This window comes from Triticum aestivum, chromosome 2D, assembly GCF_018294505.1.
Source record: "Triticum aestivum cultivar Chinese Spring chromosome 2D, IWGSC CS RefSeq v2.1, whole genome shotgun sequence".
In the NCBI taxonomy this organism is placed as follows: Eukaryota; Viridiplantae; Streptophyta; class Magnoliopsida; order Poales; family Poaceae; genus Triticum; species Triticum aestivum.
The window spans coordinates 9,064,434-9,089,846 of NC_057799.1; the positions used below are offsets into that span (position 1 = coordinate 9,064,434).

A 25,413-nucleotide genomic window follows, 5' to 3' on the forward strand; every position below is an offset into this window, starting at 1 on the left:
ACCCGGTGTCCTCTGCAAAGGGACCATAAGTCGGGGCTTGATACCTCTCAAGATTTCTTGATTAGCTCGCTCAGCTTGGCCATTAGACTGGGGGTGAGCCACCGACGACACATCAAGTCGGATATGCTCTTGTTGACAGAATTCTTTCATTGCCCCCTTAGACAGATTAGTACCATTATCAGTGATAATACTATGAGGACATCCAAAATGAAAGATCACCTTTTTCATGAATTGAACCGCTGTGGCTGCATCACATTTACTGACCGGCTCAGCCTCAACCCACTTTGTAAATTTATCAACTGCTACCAAGAGGTGAGTCTTTTTATCCTTGGACCTTTTGAAAGGCCCAACCATATCCAACCCCCAGACTGCAAATGGACAAGTAATTGGAATCATCCTCAATTCTTGAGCCGGCACATGAGCTCGTCTTGAAAATTTCTGACATCCATCACACTTACTGACCAGATCTTCTGCATCAGCCTGAGCCGTCAGCCAATAAAACCCATGACGAAAAGCCTTAGCAACGAGAGATTTAGAGCCGACATGATGACCGCAATCTCCTTCATGAATTTCCCTTAAAACCTCACGGCCCTCCTCAGGGGAAACGCATCATTGAAATATTCCAGTAATACTACACCTGTGGAGCTCACCCTTGCAATAGTCATTGACTTAGACCTCCGGGTTATTTGCCTGGCCAATGTTTCATCTTCAGGTAACTCGCCCCGGGTCATATAAGCCAGATATGGAACAGTCCAATCAGGGATAACACGGAGAGCCGCCACCAATTGTGCCTCCTTGTCAGGAACTGCCAAGTCTTCCTCTGTAGGCGACTTTACTGATGGGTTATGCAAAACATCAAGGAAAACATTAGGGGGGACCGGCTTACGCTGAGACCCCAGCCGGCTTAAGGCATCAGATGCTTCATTTTTCCTGTGATCAACATGCTCCACTTGATAACCCTTGAAGTGACCAGCAATGGTATCAACCTCTCGGCGGTAAGCCGCCATGAGTGGATCTTTTGAATTCCAAGTCCCTGACACTTGCTGAGCCACCAGGTCTGAGTCTACAAAGCATCTTACCCGGCTTAGATTCATCTCTTTAGCCATCCGAAGACCATGGAGTAAGGCTTCATACTCAGCTGCATTGTTAGTACAAGGGAACATCAACCTTAAAACATAAGAAAATTTATCACCTCGTGGGGAAGTCAATATAACTCCAGCCCCCGAGCCTTCCAATTGCCTGGATCCGTCGAAATGAATAGTCCAATATGTATTGTCCAGCTTATCCTCGGGCATCAGCAGTTTTGTCCAATCATTGATAAAATCCACCGGTGCTTGAGATTTTACAGCCGTTCGAGGCACATATTTCAAACCATGGGGTCCCAGCTCAATGGCCCACTTAGCTACCCGACCTATGGCTTCTCTGTTTTGAATAATATCCCCCAATGGAGCAGAGCTAACCACAGTGATGGGATGACCAAGGAAATACTGTTTCAACTTGCGACTAGCCATGAACACGCCATAGACCAGCTTTTGCCAATGTGGATATCGTTGTTTAGACTCAATGAGCACCTCACTGACATAATAAACCGGCATTTGAACCGGATACTCCTTGCCTGACTCCTTCCTTTCAACCACAACTGCCACACTGACAGCCCTGTTGTTTGTAGCCACATATAACAGCAAGGGCTCCTTCTCAATAGGAGCTGCAAGAACCGGCGGCTCAATCAGTTGCTTCTTAAGTGCTTCAAACGCCTCATTAGCAGCATCGCTCCAGACAAAGTCATCTATCTTTTTCATCATCTGATATAAAGGGATAGCCTTCTCTCCCAGGTGGCTTATAAACCGGCTTAAAGCTGTGATACGACCAGCCAAACACTGGACGTCATTGACACATGCCAGCTTAGCCAAAGAGGTGATGGCCTTGATCTTCTCCGGGTTTGCTTCAAGGAACCTTGGAAGTGATTCCATAGTTTCCTACTGCGACTGATATGGAAGCCTCTACATGAGATGTATGGACTTCGTTCGAACTTGCAGCTGAACAACGTAGGCAAAGCTCGTGCAAACCTCTCAGGTGCGCAAATGAGATATAGTTGTTAGACAACAGTATACCTACGATACACAAGGAAGCGTTGATGGTCCCTGACTCCGGAATTGGCTAAATTCCAATACAATCCGAGATAGTTTCCATATAAGTGATTCAAGATTAAAATCTTGATACACCTTTCGGAAGACTTAGAGTCCAACGAATATTTATGGAACTACAAACTGAAACGGATAAAAATGTTTTATCCATAAAGCTCGACTTCTTGCAATAACAAGTTCAAGGAGTTGACTACGATGAGGTTGTTTCACCGTAGCGATGCTTAACGTCGGTTCGGGTTGAACTAGTAATTAATACATATTTCAATCATGAGATATGAAACATGGGTGATGAAAGGATTTCCATCTGATGGAAATGAAACAAAGGACTTGGATGTGTTACAGTCCAAGGTATTCTGTCATTCCAGAGGATGCTAGTAAGTATGCAAACTTCAGAGTTCCAGCAATGGACAGAAGAGAGCAAAATGGAGTTGGAATCTTTGTTTTTGATGGAATGGTCAAAGGGGTTTGACTTCATCAATGGGTAACAAAGGTGCTTCTGGTTTCAAGAAAGTAAGTGGGAGCATAATAACATTTCTAAAAACCTTGTGTACTTGACACATTGTTAATTGGAAATAAGTTTCTTGACACGAATTAGGACTTCATTTGAAAATAGTTTTTCGACGAAGTGCTAGCGCTAAATAGCCTTGATATTAGGCATGATGATCTATGGAGATAGATTTACCTAATGGGGCTAAGCAATGAATACATATTGACAATATGCTAAAACTTTTTTAGCATTTAAAACGCCATGGAGTGATTCTTGCCAAAGTCACATGGAAAGAGTTTTTGCAAGACTCGGTGTCCCAAAACACTGATGAGTAAAATACATGATGGAGATTCCACACACTCCTATGTTTGGATTAATCATGTATTCCATGGTATGTAAAAACAATCAGATATGTCCAATACTCCAAGGTTGTTGCTAGTCTTTGATAAGCTAGGCCTTTCCCTTCTCTTTTGGCATTTCTGCAATTCAGTCCAAAGATATAGCCCCATTCATTTGATATTGATGCATACTTAGTATAGATCTGGTGCAAGTCCTACGAGTACTTTGTATGAGTACTCACGGTTACTTTGCTACCCCTTTTCCCTTATACCCAATTGTTGCGATCAGATAACGGAGTCCAAGAGCCAGCTGACACCGCCGATGACTACTACTACCCCGACGGAACCTACTACTACATGGAGACCGCCGACGACCAGGAGTAGTTAGGAGGCTCCCAGGCAGGAGGCCTTGCCTTTTCGATTGTTGTTGATGTTTGTCCTAGCCTTCTTAAGGCAGACTTGTTTATCTTATGTATGTACTCGGATATTGTTGCTTCTGCTAACTCGCTTGTGCTTGAGCTTATGTATTCAAGCCCTCGAGGGCCCTGGCTTGTAATATGAAGCTTGTATTATTTTAAATTTGTGTCTAGAGTTGTGTTGTGATATCTTCCCGTAAGTCTCTGATCTTGATCATGCACATTTGCATGTATGATTAGCGCATGATCAAGCGGGGGCGTCACAAACGCGTGCCCGAAAATGGACCGGCGCCCTTTTTATCCGCCGTCGACCCATTTCCGGCCCAATTCTGGGCCGCATTTGCGTCCAAACGGATGCGTGGACGTCATGGGCGCTCACTTTATCCCCCTTGGCCCGCCAGTCGGTGAGAGAATGGCCCTTTCTCCTTCCCCTACACGACCTGCACCTCCCGCCCGCCACCCGCCCCCGCCATAGCCACCGCCGCCCATCTTTCGGCCGCGACGTCGTTGTGCAAGCCAGTCAGCCAAGGCCCGACAAAATCGCCCTGCCGACCCCCCCCCCCTCGGCCATTTTTTGGAGGTGTTCTTTCCGGTGGTTGTGAACTTTCTTGGCAGTCACAGCCGCCGGCGATGACCATCGGCCGCGACACCGCCCGCCTCGCGCGTCTTCGCTTCAACAAGCCAGCTGCCTCCACGTGGGAGGCCGAGGTGCTCTTCACTGGTCGTGTATCCACCACGACCGCAAGGTGTTAGACACTTTGCTCAAAAGGTACCATGGACAGTGGGGATGAGTATTTTTCAACAACTTCATTTGTTCATCGGATGATTCATCGTCGGATAGTGAAGAGCTTGGGTTTGCTGCATTGGTCATCAATAACCGCATTGCTAGTAGCGATCTAGGTTCAGAGGATCAATCCCGGGCCATGCTCCAGCGCTGAACCGCAATAGGGAGAGTGGTCATGCCTTGCTCTATAACGATTACTTTGAGGACTCCCCGCTCTTCAAACCCCGTCTTTTTCGGCTCCACTTTCTGGATGGCAAGGCATGTGTTCAATTGTATTCGAGAGGGAGTAGTAGGATTTAATGATTACTTTGAGTGCAAGGAGGATGCCGTCGCAAGGTTGGTTTCTCCTCTTATCAGAAATGCACTATGGCTATTCATATGCTTGCATATGAAATTCCCGGTGATCTTGTGGATGAGTATGTCCGCATGAGTGAGTCCACATGTCTGGCATCAATGTAAAGGTCCTGCAGAGCAGTGGTAGTAGTGTTTGGCCCTTAGTACCTGAGAGAGCCAAATGTCGCAGATACAACCCAGCTCTTGGCGATCAATGCAAATAGAGGCTTTCCGGGAATGCTTGACCGCATAGGTTGCATCCACTAGAGGTGGAAGAATTATTTGCTTGGCATGGGCAGTACACGGGACATGTGAAAGGTTTGCACTGTCATATTAGAAGCGGTGGCTGCACTAGATCTTTGAATATGGCACTATTTCTTTGGCATGACTGGTTCTCACAATGATATCAATGTACTTTGGTGTTCTCCAGCATGACTAGCGGAAGGCCACTACCCAGAGGTCCACTTTGAGATCAATGGCCACCATTACAACAAAGGATACTACCTGGCTGATGGTATTTATCCTCACTTGCCAACTCTTGTGAAGACAATATCCAATCCAGAAGGAGAGAAGAGTCATCGATTTGCCCAATCACAAGAGAGTTCTTGGAAGGACGTCGAGTGTGCTTTTGGTGCGCTTCAGTCTCGATGGGCTATCGTTGAACACCTAGTATTGTCATGGAGCATCGAGAAGCATTGGGAGGTGATGCCTACTTGTGTGATCATGCACAACGTTATCGTGGAGGATGAGTGTGACGACAAGCTGTACAACCAAGGGTTTGAATATCAGGGTGAAAATGTTGTGCCCGAGCACCAAGAACCAGCAACGTTTGAGAAATTCACCCTATTCTAGCATGAAATGCGTGATTGGCCTACTCATATGCAACTACAAGATGACTTGGTTGAGCATATCCGAAATCATATTGGAAACCAGTAGATGTATCTGTTCATTTTATTTCCATGTAATCAAGATGAATTCAATTGGGTTGTAAACATTATGTTTTTAGTAGGTTGTGAAACTATTTGATTGTAAAACTATTACAATGCTTAATTCAAGAATTGTCTGTACATTTGGCGCTCGGTCGGCCCTGACGGTCCAGATGCATCGGCCGCATTGGGCGCACTACCGATGCATACAGAAAAACGGCGACCCAAACGGATAAAATTCGGACAAAACAGACGTCCATTTGGGTTCGCTCGTTGGAGTTGTCCTAAGGACATGTACAACCGCAACCTGCAAACTTGGTCCCTCAAACATGCACGGACGCGCCCGCGGACAATGACTGGGCAGGCCTCAATTTTTTTTCATTTGCAGCCACAAAACCAATTTCCAAAACATCAAAATACATGCAAAGACATGCATGTCGATCATCACGTTCGTGTTGGGCCGACGGGACGCCGAATAAAATTCTCATACATAAGATTTTCACATCCGTATTGACCCCGCGGGTTTCGGATGTTTTTAGTCCCACCTCGCGGCCTCAGGAGCTAATGCTTAAATAGTCGGGTCGTCAGCTTCATTCATCATTGTATCCTTTGTGGATCAAATGAACTATTACTATCAATTTTCTTTGTTTATTACAGAGAAGATTCATAGGCATGCCCTATCTCCTTCACAATTGAAACATTGATGTTTGCACGACTCTTTTTAATCACAAAATAAAAATCTCTTACATGAATGATATGAATTTGACACTCGATGAACAATCATGAGTTGATGAAATGCAATCTAGTGTCAAGCTACCTCATTCACATAACAAGAATTGATCGACATATGCCATTAATAAAGAAGCTTGGTGCAAACCGTCAGCGCGACTATTTAAGCCAGTCGGCGTCTGGTATGGTGCGGCAATCCGGTTGGGTCGACTTCTTTTGACCGGTCATTGATCAGGCGGATGTTTAGAGAGGAATTAAGGTCCCTCTAGATGCAATAACATATCCACCGCCCGCTGACCGATCCCACCTCTCCTTGACGCCCGTTTCCCTGCTATCTTAGATCTTACCGGGCAACCCCAGCTTCTCCTTCCTCGCTCGATCCCCAAATCGCTGCGTGCCTGCCTGCTTCCTCCACCCGACCCTAACCCTAGCCGCGCCGCCACCATCGATCCCCAAATCCCTCCCCCCTCCGCCCTCCACCCAACCCTAATCCCTACCTACCTTAGCTAGCTAGCCGCCATGGGCCGTTCCATGGCTCTGCTCCACCGCGAGATTTACTTCTCCGACGACGAGGCGTTATCCGGCCGAGTGTCGTCAATCCGCTGCCCGTGGGAAGGACGAGATGGTCCACCAAGCCGCCAAGAGATCAGTGACGCAGTCACCGGTTACCTGCGGACCTTCAAGGCGCACGCAGTCGTCGCCGATCCGCCGGCGCTCTCCTTCCTCCACATACTGCGGCCGCCGGTATCCGTCGGGCTCCCGGTGCAGCTCCACAGCCTCACCATGGCCACTCTCTCCAGCGCGGACAAGAACCTGGTCGCCATGTACGCCGGAGCGTACCGCCCTGGCAACCGTTTCCCTGGAGGCTACCTCATCTACGACGCCAGGAACGACTCCATCTCTGGGATCCCCGAGCTCCCCTCCGACCACTCACATAGAGCCATCGGGTGCGAGTCGGCCGTCGTCATGTGCGCCGCCGGGAACGACTACTTTCTTGCCGAGCTCGTCAGGGTCTGGCCAGATGGCTCCCAAGCTGCGCTCTGGCTGTGGAAGTCGTCCGTCCAAAAATGGGACTTGCATCCCAGTCGCCTGCCCCTTCCATCCAGCACCACCGGCCACTTCTCCCCTGACTTGTGCTTCTCTTGTTGGGGCTCTGTCCTCTGCTGGGTGGATCTGCTCAAAGGCATGGTGCTCTGTGATCTGAAACAAAACTGCAAGTTCAGCTTTATTCAGTTGCCCAAAGATTGTCCAACCTATGATGCCGACAGCGACGACTTTACATACTCCTCTGCCGAGGAGTTCCGTTCCATGGCCTGTGTTGCTGGCAAAATCAAGTTCGTCGCCCTGGATGAATGTGATGAACACCAGCCTGAAAAAGGATTGGAACTGACCATCTGGACTCTCTCGCATGACCTCTCAGGGTGGAAGGAAAGCTGCAAGTGCAATGTTGAAAACATCTGGGCAAACGAGGCCTACAAGCCTGCTGGTATAAGAAATCTTCCTCCGTCGTACCCTGTTCTGAGCATCCATGAAGACGGCGTCGTCTACCTAGTCTTAAATGATCTCAGGGAGTTGGACTATGGACTAGAGCACATGGGCCAGTGGATGCTTCGTGTTGACATAGGCAATGACAAGGTCCAGTTCTATCCAAATGGTGAAAAGAATTCTGTTAATTCCCTGCTCTTTGCCAGTGAGTTCAGTGCGCACCGACAGCATTTACAGGATCACCCGGTATTACTACCACCACTAAGCACCGTTTCATTTGCATACTACCGCCATTTTATTTATGTTTACTATCACTAAACATGCTTTCATTTGCATACTAATGTAATTATGCTTAGGTTTTTAAATGATAAAAATTCCAATGCATGTTTATCACATCCAGTTTGCTTCATTACTTGCTAAAAAAATCAAGATATTTGGCCACCTCCCCATGTTGAACAGTAGATGTCTGATATTGATGCTCATCCGCAATCATGACTCTGTAATCAATTGTCACTACCTAATTACTCTGCCCCCTTGCCATATTAGGACCCAACTTCTTGCACATCATGATGACACTTATTCAGGTTTTAGGGCTGTTTTTTCTTCCTTTTTTGCTTGATGGAGATAGTGTTATCATTAGCTTCACATCTCCACTTTAACATTTGAAGACATGGGCATTCGGTGAATATAGTAGTGTATGTGTTATTTTAGTAGTCGGTTCGAACTTGGAATTTGTATGAGCCATGGCCGTTCAAAGATGCACATAGCAGATGAAGCATAATTTCAAGCTATAGATGAACAGTGGCAAGTGTCTGAATGAAATATGTCAATCAAAAGTCAAAAAAAATGTACTCACACTGTCCCATAATATAAGAGCGTTTTTTATACTAGTGTAGTGTCAAAAACGCTCTTATATGATAGGATGGAGGGAGTACCTTTGACACATACATCTGTTTCCACAATTTTCTTTAATAAGGTCATGTTGGACTGACGGTAGACATTGTGTTGGAGTTGCCCAATTTATTAATATCAGTAACACATTTGATAGGAAATGGCAAATGTGGTCACATTAAAAGTATTATATTTGACAGGCATCTTTATTTATTTTTGCAGAGAGAGATAGAAGCAAGCGAGTTTGTTGCAAGGGGAAAGAGGATGAAGCCTTGAGATCTTGGCAACATATCATGAGGAAATTTGGACTGATGGCCGCCACTTGATTTTGCTTAGGCCCAGTGAAGACATTTAATGTCATCTGTATCGATTAGTAGTACAGTAGTTATAAACTTATCAGTCATGGCATTATGCCTATTGAGTGGCTTCTTTTGGATTGTAACTGGGCATGGTTAAACTTATCAGTCCTGACTTTATGCCTATTGGAGTGCTTCTTTTGGATTGCACTAGCTGGATGGCACCGACAGCATTTACAGGATCACCCGTTTCTACTGCCACCACTATGCATCGTTTCAATTGCATACTACTGTCATTTTATTTGTGTTCACTATCACTAAACATGCTTTCATTTTCACACTAATGTAATTATGCTTAGGTTTTTAAACGATTAAAATTCCAATGCTTGTTCCCGTTTGCTTCATGTAGTTGCCAATAGAAATCAAGATATTTGGCCACCTCCTCCGCGATCATGAATCTGTAATCCATTGTTACTACCTAATTACTCTGCCCCCTTGTCATATTAGCCTCACCTCTCAACTTTAAGATTTGAAGACATGGGCATTCGGTGAATATAGTTTGGCATGTGTTAAACTTTAATAGTCGTTTCTGAACTCAGAATTTGTATGAGCCAAGGCCGTTCAAAGATGCACATAGCAAATAAAACACAATTTCAAACTAGAGTTGAACACAGCTGACACGTGTTTGAATGAAAGATGTCAAAAGTACAAAAGAAATACCTTGGACGCTAGCTGTTTTAACAATTTTATAATTCAGAGCGTGTTTGACTGAAAGATGTCAAAAGTACAAAAAAAACTACCCTGGACGCCTAGCTGTTTTAACAATTTTATAATTCAGAGCAACTTGGCCTTTCACATTGTGTTGGCGGTGCCCAATTAATTAATATCGGTAGCACATTTATACATTCACAGCTTAAACCACAAATCAGACAGGTCGCTGCAGATCTACTCTGCTCATTCTTTCTCCTTTTTTTTTACGGCAATACTAGCCTGACATATGGTCACATTAAAAGTATTATATTTGATAGACATTCCTTTCTTTTGCAGAGAGAGATAGAAGCAAGTGAGTTGGGGGCATGTGGAAAGAGGATGAAGCTTTGAGGTCTTTTTTTGAACATGTAGGACTACGTTGTATTCATACGAGAAAGGAATATTGCAAATACGCATACAAGTACAGAAACCTGAGAATGATACAAGCTATGACACTATTGAATAGTAACAACACAGTAGCCAAGACCCATAGAAAACAGAGGGCTCCATCTTCGTCTTGGCCACCAAGCGGCCAAGACTTCCGCCGTTGCTAAAGACGGAGAGCACCGCTGGCCCAAAAGAACCCTTGGATTAGATTGAAGTGAAGGCAACATGTGCTGCATGTTGAAAGTAGTACTAATCCAAACTAAGAACAATTAAATGGAAAACGCAAAATTAAAGGAAAAAAGAAATCATAAACCCTAAACCCCCTAAACCTTTTAGTACCGGTTGGTGTTACCAACCGGTACTAAAGGTCTCCCAGCCCCCGGCGCGGGCTCGTGCCACGTGGTGGCCCTTTAGTGGCGGTTCGTGTTGAACCGGTACTAAAGGGGGGACCTTTAGTCCCCACCCTTTAGTGCCGGTTACAGAACCAACACTAAAGGGTCTTACAAACCGGTGCTATAGCCCGGTTCTGCACTAGTGGTAGCGTGCTGTCACGAAGTTTGCCGCCTCCTCAGTAATGAATGCCTCAGCCATCGATGCTTCAATTCTACGTTATTTTTTACATTTTGCTCGTAGCGTCTTCTGCATCCTCTCAGTTGCGTAGCACCAGCGATTTTGCATGCCCCCCCCCCCAATCTTGCCTCCGTTGGGAGATGCAAAATCAAGTGCTGCATTGGATTAAAGAAGCCCGGCGGAAAGATCTTCCCTAACTTGCAGATCAAATCCGGCGCCAACTCTTCCATTTCTTCTAGCAGGCCAGGCGATAGTTCTTTCGCACAAAGAACACGGAAGAAATTAGCTCACCTCTGCCAGTACTAGCCATTCATCCTCAGGGATGAAGCCACGCAACATCACCGGCATCACCCGCTCAATCCATATGTGCCAATCATGACTCTTGAGACCAAATATCTTCAATTTATAAGACTCGCTCCCCTCTTTAGATTCGCTACATACCATCGGGGAACATCAACTGTTGTTGCACCCAGAAGATAATTTCCCTCATAGCTGGCCTTCCAAGATTGAAGCATGCCTTTGTCTTCGTCCAGTTCTGCTTTCCTTTCGGTTCTTTCATGTTTTGTAACGGTATATCACATAGCGCCTCCAGATCGACTCTAGCCTTAGTATTATCCTTTGACTTCCCATCTATGCCGAACAATGTACCAAAAAGTGCCTCGGCGATATTCTTCTCAGTGTGCATCACATCGATGTTGTGTGGGCAAAGGAGGTCTTTGAAGTAAGGCAGATCCCACAAGCATGTCTTGTGAGTCCAGGCGTGTTTCGAATTATACCCCTTGAAATACCCTGGACGCTCTGGATCTGACTCAAGAGCGTTTAACTGATCCAGGGTCTCTTGGCCTGTCAACGCAGGCGGTGCAGAGTTTTTGACAACTCTATCTTTGATGAAGTTCTTCTTGTCTTTCCTGAACTTATGGCGAGGATCCAGGAACTGTCTATGCATGTCGAAGCAAGAAAACTTGCGACCGGCCTGAAGCCAACGAAACTCAAGAGCTCCCTTGCATGTGGGGCACGGGAACCTTCCATGCACACACCAGCCAACGAATAGCGCATACGCCGGCAAGTCATGTGTCGAGTACATGTACCAGACACGCATTATGAAGTTCTGTTTGCTAAAGGCGTCGTATGTCTTGAACCCATTATCCCAGGCTTCTTGCAATTCGTCCTTCAGCGGCTGCATGTACACATTCATATTCTTCCCCGGATAGTTGGGCCCTGGAATTATCAACGTCAGGAAAATGTTCTTCGTTTGCATAATCTGTCCGGGGGGGGATTGAGTGGAAAGACAAATACGGGCCAACAACTGTATTGGGCTGCCGTCAGACGAAACACACTGAACCCGTCCGTGTTGATGCCGACTCGAGGATGCCTCGGATCTGCCACTTTCTCATCATGTAATGCATCGAAGCGCTTCCATGCTTCACCGTCCGATGTGTGCGCCATCATCAGCTTCCCATCTGCATCTAGTTGGGTTTTTTTGCCCGTTTTGTGCCATGTCATCTGTCTGGCCGTCTCTTCGACCATGAAAAGACGTTGAAGTCTTGGTACGATTGGCATATACCAAAGAACATTAACGGGGATTTTGGTTTGCGTCTTCTCACCCATACCGTTGTCTATCACAACATACCTGGATGACTTGCAAATGGGGCAATAGTTCAAGTCTGCATACTGAAGCCTAAATAAGGCACATCCTTTCTCACAGGCATGTATCTTCTCATAGGGCATCTTAAGAGCACGGAGGATTTTGTCTGACTGGTACAGGTTTGCAGGTAGTACATGGCCTTTGGGTAGAAAACGTCCAAATACTGCCATCATTGTGTCGTAGCATTCTCTTCTCAAGTTGAATTGAGCCTTCAGAGCCATTATTTGTGAGATGGCATCTAGCTGACAAAGCTCAGTGTGCTTGTGGAGAGGACGTTTTGAAGACTCCAACATTTCATTGAAGGCCTTTGCATATTCCTCCATCTCATTGTCCGAGTCCCGAGCATCATCAAAGTCTTGCACTATGTCTTGCATCTCGGTACCATGCTCGTCGGTGCGACGACGAAGCACCTCAGCTCTAGCACGTTGGGCAGACTCGCCATGAAATGTCCACACCGTATAATCTGGCGTAAAACCCCTCTTCTGCATGTGTTTTCCCATTTCATCCTCTGTCCTCTTGTGCCAATTGTTGCACCCGGCACAGGGGCACCATGTTGTCCTCTGGCCATTTGCAAATGCGGCTCTCAGAAACCCCTTGGTTTTTGTTAACCATTTAATGGTCATGTCTTTCTGACTAGTGTGACCGGTGTACATCCACGCACGATCACTCATCTTGCCTAGCTACTGAACACATAAGAAATATATATATATATATATATATATATATATATATATATCAGCATATATATATATTCATCAGTTAATGGAGTTTGTCACTTTTATTACGTCCATGCAACCTAGACGCTAATAGGTAAAGATAGGTCCTAATCCCACCCGAGTATGTGTAGATTGGGTTCGTTTTCCCATGCTCTGCTCCGGATCCGACGCAAAATTTCGGCAGCACCTCCCTGCTGCTCTCTTGATACACGTCTCGGCAATAAGCAGAGAGGATGTGTACCCCGGAGAACAATAGGGAGGCACTGATGAAATTCTGCATCGGATCCGGAGCAGAGCATATGGGAAAACGAACCCAATCTACACATACTTGGGCTGTCCATGGATAACGTTGGACAATTCAAAAGAATCACGGTTATAAATATGCAAATACATGCATATTTATAGATGTAACCCTTTCAAACGGGAGACGCATAGTGGTCACGCATACTGATGATTGAAGACACCTATAGCTAGCAAGTTTCATCAGCACGAAGACCGGAACAGAGCAAATGAAGGGGGAGGAAGAGATGTCATTTGTGCTCACCCACAAATGCAGGGGCGGAGCTCGTCGAACACTAGACCCTCGCAGCAACGGAAAAACTGCACATTTAGATCGAAAGAAGAGTAACATAGTTTTTTTTCCCCGTCAACCTAACTAAATATTTACAACAGGACGAGCGGGTTAGGGGGTTCCTCAACGTTGATGGAACCCTAAATAGCAAGTATCATCGGTGCGAGATACATGTGGCTCTCGGCGTTGAACACTAAATCCACATCCCACAAGTGACGCCAGCGCCTGGCGTCTCGCGCGCAGCAATAGTTCTAGGGGCCGATGATGGTCAAACACCTTGGCGAATTTGTCGGGCAGTCTATGCGATGAGGATTAAAGCCAAGTTTTGAAACTTCAAACAACCAAACCAACTAGAGTTAGTTTGGGTGTTTCAAGTTTCAACATTTGGCTTTTAATCATCATCGCAGAGACTGCAAGACAAATTTGCAAAGTTGTTCGACCGCCATCGACCCCGACAACTTTTGCTGCGGGACGCCGGGCGCTGGCGTCACTTGTGGGACGTGGATGTAGTGTTCGACACCGACGGCCACATGTATCTCGCACCGACAATACTTGCTATTTAGGGTTCCATCGATGCCGAGGAACCCCCTAACCCGCTCGTCCCCGGGCGCCCCCTTTTCCTACTTATTTTTTTCATCTTTCTACTTCTACTTCTTTTCATCATCATCATCATCATCATCATCTTCTTCTTCTTCTTCTACTTATTGTTCTTTTTTTATCTTCTTCTTCCTCTTCTTCTTTTTCTTCCTCTTCTTCTTTTACTTCTTTTTTTCATCTTTCTTGTTTATTCTTAAATGTAAATCAAAACTTAAAAACAGAAACAAAACCTAAAGTAAACCTAAACTAAACAAAGCCTAAATTAAACTAAACCTAAACTAAATCTTAAAAAAGGGAAAAAAACCAAGGTCTCACCGAAGAAGGGGTCGCCGGAGCGACGGGGGTGGCGCGGCGGTGGAGGAGAGGGGCGCCAGGGCGGCCGGGGTGGAGGAGGGGGCGTCGGAGCGGCAGGGCGGCCGCGGGGGTGGAGGAGAGGGTCGCCGAGGTGGCCGGGCTGGAGGAGGGGGCGCCGGAGCGGCGGAGCGGCCGTGGTGGTGGAGGAGAGGGGCGCCAGGGATGCCGGGGTGGAGGAGGGGGCGCCGCGGCGACGGCTGTTGGGGAATGTAGTATTTCAAAAAATTTACCTACGATCACGCAAGATCTATCTAGGAGAGGTACAGCAACGAGCGGGGAGAGTGTGTCCACGTACCCTCGTAGACAGAAAGCGGAAGCGTTTAGTAACATGATTGATGTAGTCGAACGTCTTCACGATCCGACCGATCCAAGTACCGAACGTACGGCACCTCCGTGTTCAGCACACGTTCAGCTCGATGATGTCCCACGAACTCTTGATCCAGTTGAGGTCGAGGGAGAGTTCCGTCAGCACGACGGCGTGGCGACGGTGATGATGATCTTTCCGGCACAGGGCTTAGCCTAAGCACCACGACGATATGACCGAGGTGTGTAACTGTGGAGAGGGGCACCGCACACGGCTAAGAGATCAACTTGTGTGTCTTTGGGTGCCCCCCTCCCCACGTATATAAAGGAGGTTGGAGGAGGAGGCCGGCCAAGAGGAGGCGCGCCCAAGGGGGGGAGTCCTACTCCAAGTACGAATAAACTCCCCCCCCATTCCTAGTCCAACCAGGAGAAGAAGGAAGGAGAGGGGAGAAGAGAAGAAAGGGGGGCCAGCCCCCTAGTCCAATTCGGTTTGGGCTAGGGGGCGCGCGCCACTCCTTGGCCTGCCTTCTCTCTTCCACCACTAGGCCCATGAGGCCCAATACTTCCTCCGGTGAATTCCCGTAACTCCCCCGTACTCCGAAAAATACCCGAATCACTCGGAACCTTTCCGATGTCCGAATATAGCCTTCCAATATATGAATCTTTACGTCTCGACCATTTTGAGACTCCTCGTCATGTCCATGATCTCATCCGGGACTCCGAACAATCTTTGGTCATCAAATCACATAACTCTTTAATACAAATCGTCCTCGAACGTTAAGTGTGCGGACCCTACGGGTTCAAGAACTATGTAGACATGACCGAGACACATCCCCGGTCAGTAACCAACTGCGGAACCTGGATGCTCATATTGGTTCCTACATATTCTATGAAGATCTTTATCGGTCAAACCGCATAACAACATACGTTATTCCCTTTGTCGTCGGTATGTTACTTGCCCGAGATTCGATCGTTGGTATCATCATACCTAGTTCAATCTCGTTACCGGCAAGTCTCTTTACTCGTTCCGTAATGCATCATCCTGCAACTAACTCATTAGTCACATTGCTTGCAAGGCTTATAGTTATGTGCATTACCGAGAGGGCCCAAAGATACCTCTCCGAAACACGGAGTGATAAATGCTAATCTCGATTTATGCCAACCCAACAAACACCTTCGGAGACACCTGTAGAGCATCTTTATAATCACCCAGTTACGTTGTGACGTTTGATAGCACACTAAGTGTTCCTCCGGTATTCGGGAGTTGCATAATCTCATAGTCAAAGGAATATGTATAAGTCATGAAGAAAGCAATACCAATAAAACTTATCGATCATAATACGGATGGGTCTTGTCCATCACATCATTCTCTAATGATGTGATCCCGTTCATCAAATGACAACTCATGTCTATGGTTAGGAAACTTAACCATCTTTGATTAACGAGCTAGTCAAGTAGAGGCATACTAGGGGCACCTTGTTTTGTCTATGTATCCACACATGTATCAAGTTTTCGGTTAATACAATTCTAGCATGAATAATAAACATTTATCATGATATAAGGAAATATAAATAACAACTTTATTATTGCCTCTAGGGCATATTTCCTTCAGTCTCCCACTTGCATTAGAGTCAATAATCTAGTTCACATCGCCATGTGATTTAACACCAATAGTTCACATCACCATGTGATCAACACCCATAGATCACATCGCCATCTTATCAACACTCAAAGGGTTTACTAGAGTCAGTAATCTAGTTCACATCGCTTATGTGATTAACACCCAAGAGTAATAAGGTGTGATCATGTTTTGCATGTGAGAGAAGTTTTTGTATACGGGTCTGCCATATTCAGATCCGTAAATATTTTGCAAATTTCCATGTCTACAATGCTCTGCACGGAGCTACTCTAGCTAATTGCTCCCACTTTCAATATGTATCCAGATTGAGACGTAGAGTCATCCGGATCGGTGTAAAATCTTGCATCGACGTAACTCTTTACGATGAACTCTTTGTCACCTCCATAACCGAGAAATATTTCCTTAGTCCTCTAAGGATAATTTTGACCGCTGTCCAGTGATCTACTCCTAGATCACTATTGTACCCCCTTGCCAAACTTATGGCAAGGTACACAATAGATCTGGTATAAAGCTTGGCATACTTCATAGAACCTATGGCTGAGGCATAGGGAATGACTTTCATTCTCTTTCTATCTTCTGCCGTGGTCGGGTTTTGAGTCTTGCTCAACTTCATACCTTACAACTCAGGCAAGAACTGCTTCTTTGACTGATCCATTCTGAAATCCTTCAAAATCTTATCAAGGCATGTACTCATTGAAAAATCTTATCAAGCGTCTTGATCTATCTCTATAGATCTTGATGCCCAATATGTAAGCAACTTCACTGAGGTCTTTCTTTGAAAAAACTCCTGTCAAATACTCCTTTATGATTTCCAGAAAATTCTACATCATTTCCGATCAACAATATGTCATTCACATATAGTTATCAGAAAGGCTGTATGGCTCCCAATCACTTTCTTGTAAATACAGGCTTCACCGCAAGTCTATATAAAACTATATGCTTTGATCAACTCATGAAAGTGTATATTCCAACTCCGAGATGCTTGCACCAGTCCATAGATGGATCACTGGAGCTTGCACATTTTGTTAGCACCGTTAGGATCGACAAAACCTTTTTGGTTGCATCACATACAATTCTTCTATAAGAAATCCATTAAGGAATGAAGTTTTGACATCCATTTGGCAGATCTCAAAAATGCGGCAATTGCTAACATGATTCAGACAGACTTAAGCATCGATACGAGTGAGAAAATCTCATCGCAGTCAACACTTTGAACTTGTCAAAAACCTTTTGCGACAACTCGAGCTTTGTAGATAGTAACACTACTATCAGCGTTCGTCTTCCTCTTGAAGATCCATTTATTCTCAATGGATTACCGATCATTGGGCAAGTCCACCAAAGTCCATACTTTGTTCTCATACATGGATCCTATCTCAGATTTCATGGCCTCAAGCCATTTTGCGGAATCTGGGCTCATCATCGCTTCCTCATAGTTCATAGGTTTGTCATGGTATAGTAACATGACTTCCAGAACCGGATTACCGTACCACTCTGGTTGACCTACGAGGTTCGGTAGTAACTTGATTTGAAGTTTCATGATCATCATCATTAGCTTCCTCACTGATTGGTGTAGGCATCACTGGAACTGATTTCTGTGATGAACTAATTTCCAATTCGGGAGAAGGTACAATTACCTCATCAAGTTCTACTTTCCTCCCACTCACTTCTTTCGAGAGAAACTCCTTCTCCAAAAAGGATCCATTCTTAGCAATGAATATCTTGCCTTCGGATCTGTGATAGAAGGTGTACCCAATAGTTTCTTTTTGGGTGTCCTATGAAGACTTGCTTCTCCGATTTGGGTTCGAGCTTATCATGTTGAAACTTTTTCACATAAGCATCGCAGTCCCAAACTTTAAGAAACGGCAGCTTAGGTTTCTTGCCAAACCGCAGTTCATACGGTGTCGTCTCAATGGATTTAGATGGTGCCCTATTTAACGTGAATGCAGCTGTCTCTAATGCATAACCCCAAAACGACAGTGGTAAATCAGTAAGAGACATCATAGATCTCACCATATCTAATAAAGTACGGTTATGACGTTCGGACACACCATTACGATGTGGTGTTCCAAGTGGCGTGAGTAGTGAAACTATTTCACATTGTTTTAATTAAAGGACAAACTCGTAACTCAAATATTTTACCTCTGCGATCATATCGTAGAAACTTTTATTTTCTTGTTATGATGATTCTCCACTTCACTCTGAAATTCTTTGAACTTTTCAAATGTTTCATACTTGTGTTTCACCAAGTAGATATACCCATATCTACTCAAATCATCAGTGAAGGTCAGAAAAAAACGATACCTGCCGCGAGCCTCAACACTCATTGGACCGCATACATCAGTATGTATTATTTCCAATAAGTTAGTAGCTCGCTCCATTGTTCCGGAGAACGGCGTTCTATTCATCTTGCCTATGAGGCATGGTTCGCAAGCATCAAAATGATTCATTAATCAAGTGATTCCAAAAGTCCATTAGCATGGTTTGTTCATGCACTTTACACCAATATGACCTAAACGACAGTGCCACAAATATGTTGCACTATTATTATTAAATTTGCATCTTTTGGCATCAATATTTTGAATATGTGTATCACACGATCGAGATTCAATAAACCATTTACATTGGGTGTATGACCATAGAAGGTTTTATTCAAGTAAACGGAACAACACTTATTCTCTGACTTAAATGAATAATCGTATTGCAACGAACATGATCTAATCATATTCATGCTCAACGCAAACACCAAATAACATTTATTTAGGCTTAACACTAATCCCGAAGATAGAGGGAGTGTACGATGGTGATCATATCAATCTTGGAAACACTTCCTTGCCCTTAACTAGTCTCTATTATTCTGCAACTCCTGTTTCAAGTTACTAATCATAGCAACTGAATCGGTATCAAATATCGAGGGGTTGCTTATGAGCACTAGTAAAGTACACATCAATAATCTGTATATCAAATATACCTTTGTTCACTTTGCCATCCTTCTTATCCACCAATTATTTGGGGTAGTTCTGCTTTCAGTGATTATTCCCTTTGCAGTAGAAGCACTCAGTTTCAGGCTTAGGTCTATCTTTGGGCTTCTTCACGGCAGCAGCAACTTGGTTGCCGTTCTTCTTGAAGTTCCCCTTCTTTCCTTTGCCCTTTTACTTGAAACTAGTGGTCTTGTTAACCATCAACAATTGATGCTCTTTCTTGATTTCTACCTTCGTCGATTTCAGCATCACGAAGAGCTCGGGAATCATTTTTTCGTCATCCCTTGCATATTATAGTTCATCACAAAGTTCTACCAACTTGGTGATAGTGACTAGAGAATTCTGTCAATCACTCTCTTATCTGGAAGATTAACTCCCACTTGATTTAAGCGATTGTAGTACTCAGACATTCTGAGCACATGCTCACTAGTTGAGCTATTCTCCTCCATCTTGTAGGCAAAGTACTTGTCGGAGGTCTCATACCTCTCGATTCGCGCATGAGTCTGAAATACCAATTTTAGCTCTTGGAACATCTCATATGCTTCGTGTCGTTCAAAACGCTTTTGAAGTCCCGGTTCTAAGTTGTAAAGCATGGTGCACTAAACTATCAAGTAGTCATCATACCGAGCTTTTGTCAAACGTTCATAACGTCTGCATCTGCTCCTGCAATAGGTTTGTCACCTAGCGGTGCATCAAGGACATAATTCTTCTGTGCAGCAATGAGGATAATTCTCAGATCACGGACCAAGTGCATCATTGCTACTATCATCTTTCAACTTATTTTTCTCTAGGAACATATCAAAAATAAACAGGGAGCTATATCGCGAGCTATTGATCTACAACATAATTTGCAAATACTAACAATACTAAGTTCATGATAAATTAAAGTTCAATTAATCATATTACTTAAGAACTCCCACTTAGATAGACATCCCTCGAGTCATCTAAATGATCACGTGATCCAAATCAACTAAACCATGTCCGATCATCACGTGAGATGGAGTAGTTTTCAATGGTGAACATAACTATGTTGATCATATCTACTATATGATTCACGCTCGACCTTTCGGTCTCGGTGTTCCGAGGCCATATCTGCATATGCTAGTCTCGTCAAGTTTAGCCCGAGTATTCTGCGTGTGCAAAACTGGCTTGCACCCGTTGTATGTGAACGTAGAGCTTATCACACCCGATCATCGCGTGGTGTCTCGGCACGAAGAACTGTAGCAACGGTGCATACTCAGGGAGAACACTTATACCTTGAAATTTAGTAAGGGATCATCTTATAATGCTACCGTCGTACTAAGCAAAATAAGATGCATAAAAGATAAACATCACATGCAATCAAAATATGTGACATGATATGGCCATCATCATCTTGTGCTCATGATCTCCATCACCGAAGCATCGCCATGATCTTCATCGTCACCGGCGCGACACATTGATCTTCATCGTAGCGTCGTTGTCGTCTCGCCAATGTTGCTTCCACGACTATCGCTACCGCTTAGTGATAAAGTAAAGCAATTACATGGCGATTGCATTTCATGCAATAATGCGACAACCATAAGGCTCCTACCAGTTGCCGATAACTTTACAAAACATGATCATCTCATACAACAATTTATATCTCATCACGTCTTGACCATATCACATCACAACATACCCTGCAAAAACAAGTTAAACGTCCTCTACTTTGTTGTTGCAAGTTTTACGTGGCTGCTACGGGTTTAGAAGAACCGATTCTTACTTACGCAAAACCACAACGTAGTGTAGTGATTGCTTTTTGATCTTCTAAAAGAACCCTCTTCATTGAAACCGGTTCAACTAAAGTGAGAGAGACAGACACCCGCCAGTCACCTTGAAGCAACGAGTGCTCGAAACGGTGAAACCAGTCTCGCGTAAGCGTACGCGTAATGTCGGTCCGGGCCGCTTCATCTCACAATACCGCTGAACAAAGTAACAACTAGTAACGGCAAGCAATATGTACACACCCACGCTCACAACTCCTTTGTGTTCTACTCGTGCATATAACATCTACGCATAGACCTGGCTCGGATACCACTGTTGGGGAACGTAGTATTTCAAAAAAATTACCTACGATCACGCAAGATCTATCTAGGAGAGGCATAGCAACGAGCGGGGAGAGTGTGTCCACGTACCCTCGTAGACCGAAAGCGGAAGCGTTTAGTAACGCGATTGATGTAGTCGAACGTCTTCAAGATCCGACCGATCCAATTACCGAACGTATGGCACCTCCGTGTTTAGCACACGTTCAGCTCGATGACGTCCCACGAACTCTTGATCCAGTTGAGGTCGAGGGAGAGTTCCGTCAGCACGACGGCGTGGCGACGCTGATGATGATGTTACCGGCGCAGGGCTTCGCCTAAGCACTACGACGATATGACCGAGGTGTGTAACTGTGGAGGGGGGCACCGCACACGGCTAAGAGATCAACTTGTGTGTCTTTGGGAGCCCCCCTCCCCACGTATATAAAGGAGGGAGGGAGGAGGAGGCCGGCCAAGAGGAGGCGCGCCCAAGGGGGGGAGTCCTACTCCAAGTACGAATAAACTCCCCCCTTTCCTAGTCCAACAAGGAGAAGAAGAAAGGAGAGGGGAGAAGAGAAGGAAAGGGGGGTCGGCCCCCTAGTCCAATTCGGTTGGGGCTAGGGGGGTGCGCGCCACTCCTTGGCCTGCCTTCTCTCTTCCACCACTAGGCCCATGAGGCCCAATACTTCCTCCGGTGAATTCCCGTAACTCCCCGGTACTCGGAAAAATACCTGAATCACTCGGAACCTTTCCTATGTCCGAATATAGCCTTCAAATATATGAATCTTTATGTCTCGACCATTTCGAGACTCCTCGTCATGTCCGTGATCTCATCCGGGACTCCGAACAATCTTCGGTCATCAAATCACATAACTCTTTAATACAAATCGTCATCGAACGTTAAGCATGCGGACCCTACGGGTTCGAGAACTATGTAGACATGACCGAGACACATCTCCGGTCAATAACCAACAGCGGAACCTGGATGCTCTTATTGGTTCCTACATATTCTACGAAGATCTTTATCGGTCAAACCGCATAACAACATACGTTATTCCCTTTGTCATCGGTATGTTACTTGCCCGAGATTCGATCGTCGGTATCATCATACCTAGTTCAATCTCGTTACCGGCAAGTCTCTTTACTCGTTCCGTAATGCATCATCCCGCAACTAACTCATTAGTCACATTGCTTGCAAGGCTTATAGTGATGTGCATTACCGAGAGGGCCCAGAGATACCTCTCCGAAACACGGAGTGACAAATGCTAATCTTGATTTATGCCAACCCAACAAACACCTTCGGAGACACCTGTGGAGCATCTTTATAATCACCCAGTTACGTTGTGACATTTGATAGCACAATAAGTGTTCCTCCGGTATTCGGGAGTTGCACAATCTCATAGTCAAAGGAATATGTATAAGTCATGAAGAAAGCAATAGCAATAAAACTTATCGATCATAATGCTAATCTAACGGATGGGTCTTGTCCATCACATCATTCTCTAATGATGTGATCCCGTTCATCAAATGACAACTCATGTCTATGGTTAGGAAACTGTACCATCTTTGATTAACGAGCTAGTCAAGTAGAGGCATACTAGGGACACCTTGTTTTGTCTATGTATCCACACATGTATCAAGTTTCTGGTTAATACAATTCTAGCATGAATAATAAACATTTCTCATGATATATGGAAATATAAATAACAACCTTATTATTGCCTCTAGGGCATATTTCCTTCACGGGCACGGGGGCGGGGTGGGGCGGCGGCACGACGGGGGTGGTGCGGGGCGGAGGAGGGGGTCGCCAGGGCGGCACGTCGACGGGGTTGGCGCGGGGCGGCGGCGGCACGGGTGTAGGGCGACCGGCGACGGGGGTGGCGCGGGGCAGCGGCGGCTCAGGCACGGGGCAGAGAGAGAGGGAGGGGACAGAGAGGGGTGGGGCACGGGCGTTGGCTTTTTAGTTATGGCACGGTTCTTTGCCGTCTGTGAGCAGACGACAAAAGAGCCTAGCTAACGGACGTTAGTTTGGCCACTTTATTTGCCGTCTGCTAGGTGACGGCAAAGAAAGTGGTCGTTAGGTGGTTCTCGCTAGTGGGCCACCCTCCCTCTTTACCGTCTGCTAGCGGACGGCAAAGCTTCTATGCCGTCCGCTAGCTGACGGCAAAGAGCTGGCTGACGGCAAACATGATCTTTTCCGTCAGCTTTCCTTTAGCTGATGGCAAAGAGCTTCTTTGTCGTCAGCTTTCCTTTAGCTGATGGCAAAGAGCTGGCTGATGGCAAAGATCCTGATTCCAGTAGTGATAGAGAGAAAATGAATGTCATTCCGTATGCCTCAGCCATAGGTTCTATCATGTATGCTATGCTATGTACCAGACCTAATGTGTGCCTTGCTATAAGTATTGGTAGGGAGGTACCAAAGTAATGCAGGAGTGGATCACTGGACAGCAGTCAAGAACATCCTAAAGTACCTGAAAAGAACTAAGGATATGTTTCTCGTTTATGGAGGTGACAAAGAGCTCGTCATAAATGTTTACGTCGATGCTAGCTTTGACACTAATCCAGATGACTCTAAGTCACAAACTGTTGGAAATATGCCCTAGAGGCAATAATAAATGGTTATTATTATATTTCTGTGTTCATGATAATAGTCTTTTATTCATGCTATAATTGTATTGTCCGGAAATCGTAATACATGTGTGAATACATAGACCACAACCTGTCCCTAGTAAGCCTCTAGTTGACTAGCTCGTTGATCAACAGATAGTCATGGTTTCCTGACTATGGACATAGGATGTCATTGATAACGGGATCACATCATTAGGAGAATGATGTGATGGACAAGACCCAACTTAAGCATAGCATAAAAGATCGTGTAGTTTCGTTTGCTAGTGCTTTTCCAATGTCAAGTATCTTTTCCTTAGACCATGAGATCGTGCAACTCCCGGATACCGTAGGAGTGCTTTGGGTGTGCCAAACGTCACAACGTAACTGGGTGACTATAAAGGTGCATTACGGGTATCTCCGAAAGTGTCTGTTGGGTTGGCACGGATCGAGACTGGGATTTGTCACTCCGTGTAAACGGAGAGGTATCTCTGGGCCCACTCGGTAATGCATCATCATAATGAGCTCAATGTGACTAAGGCGTTAGTCACGGGATCATGCATTGCGGTACGAGTAAAGAGACTTGCCGGTAACGAGATTGAACTAGGTATTGGGATACCGACGATCGAATCTCGGGCAAGTAACATACCGATTGACAAAGGGAATTGCATACGGATTGATTGAATCCTCGACACCGTGGTTCACCCGATGATATCATCGTGGAACATGTGGGAGCCAACATGGGTATCCAGATCCCGCTGTTGGTTATTGACCGGAGAGGCGTCTCGGTCATGTCTGCATGTCTCCCGAACCCGTAGGGTCTACACACTTAAGGTCCGGTGACGCTAGGGTTGTAGAGATATATGTATGCGGAAACCCGAAAGTTGTTCGGAGTCCCGGATGAGATCCCGGACGTCACGAGAGGTTCCGGAATGGTCCGGAGGTGAAGAATTATATATAGGAAGTCCAGTTTTGGCCACCGGGAAAGTTTCGGGGGTTATCGGTATTGTACCGGGACCACCGGAAGGGTCCCGGGGGTCCACCGGGTGGGGCCACCTGTCCCGGAGGGCCCCGTGGGCTGAAAGTGGAGGGGAACCAGCCCCTAATGGGCTGGGGCGCCACTTTGGGCCTCCCCCCATGCGCCTAGGGTTGGGAACCCTAGGGGGGGAGTTTCCCCTTGCCTTGGGGGGCAAGGCAACCCCTTCCCCCTTGGCCGCCGCCCCCCCCTTGGAGATCCCATCTCCAAGGGCTGCGCACCCCCCTTGGGGGCCTATATAAAGGGGGGGGAGGGAGGGCAGCATACTACAGCCTTTGGCGCCTCCCTCCTCCCCTGCAACACCTCTCTCTCGCGCGCAGAAGCTCGGCGAAGCCCTGCCGGAGAGCCGCTACATCCACCACCACGCCGTCGTGCTGTTGGATCTCCATCAA

The 25,413-nt window shown here is 45.8% G+C and overlaps 1 protein-coding gene across 1 annotated transcript; it reads left to right on the plus strand.

Annotated features, from left to right (window-relative positions):
• Nucleotides 1–6,465: 6,465 nt before the first annotated feature.
• Nucleotides 6,466–9,114, plus strand: LOC123051027 (uncharacterized). The gene is made up of 2 exons (XM_044473763.1): nucleotides 6,466–7,888; nucleotides 8,756–9,114. Exons 1-2 carry the CDS (start codon nucleotides 6,677–6,679, stop codon nucleotides 8,807–8,809), a joined length of 1,266 nt encoding a protein of 421 aa, XP_044329698.1. The 5' UTR covers nucleotides 6,466–6,676; the 3' UTR covers nucleotides 8,810–9,114.
• The last annotated feature ends 16,299 nt before the right edge of the window (nucleotides 9,115–25,413 follow it).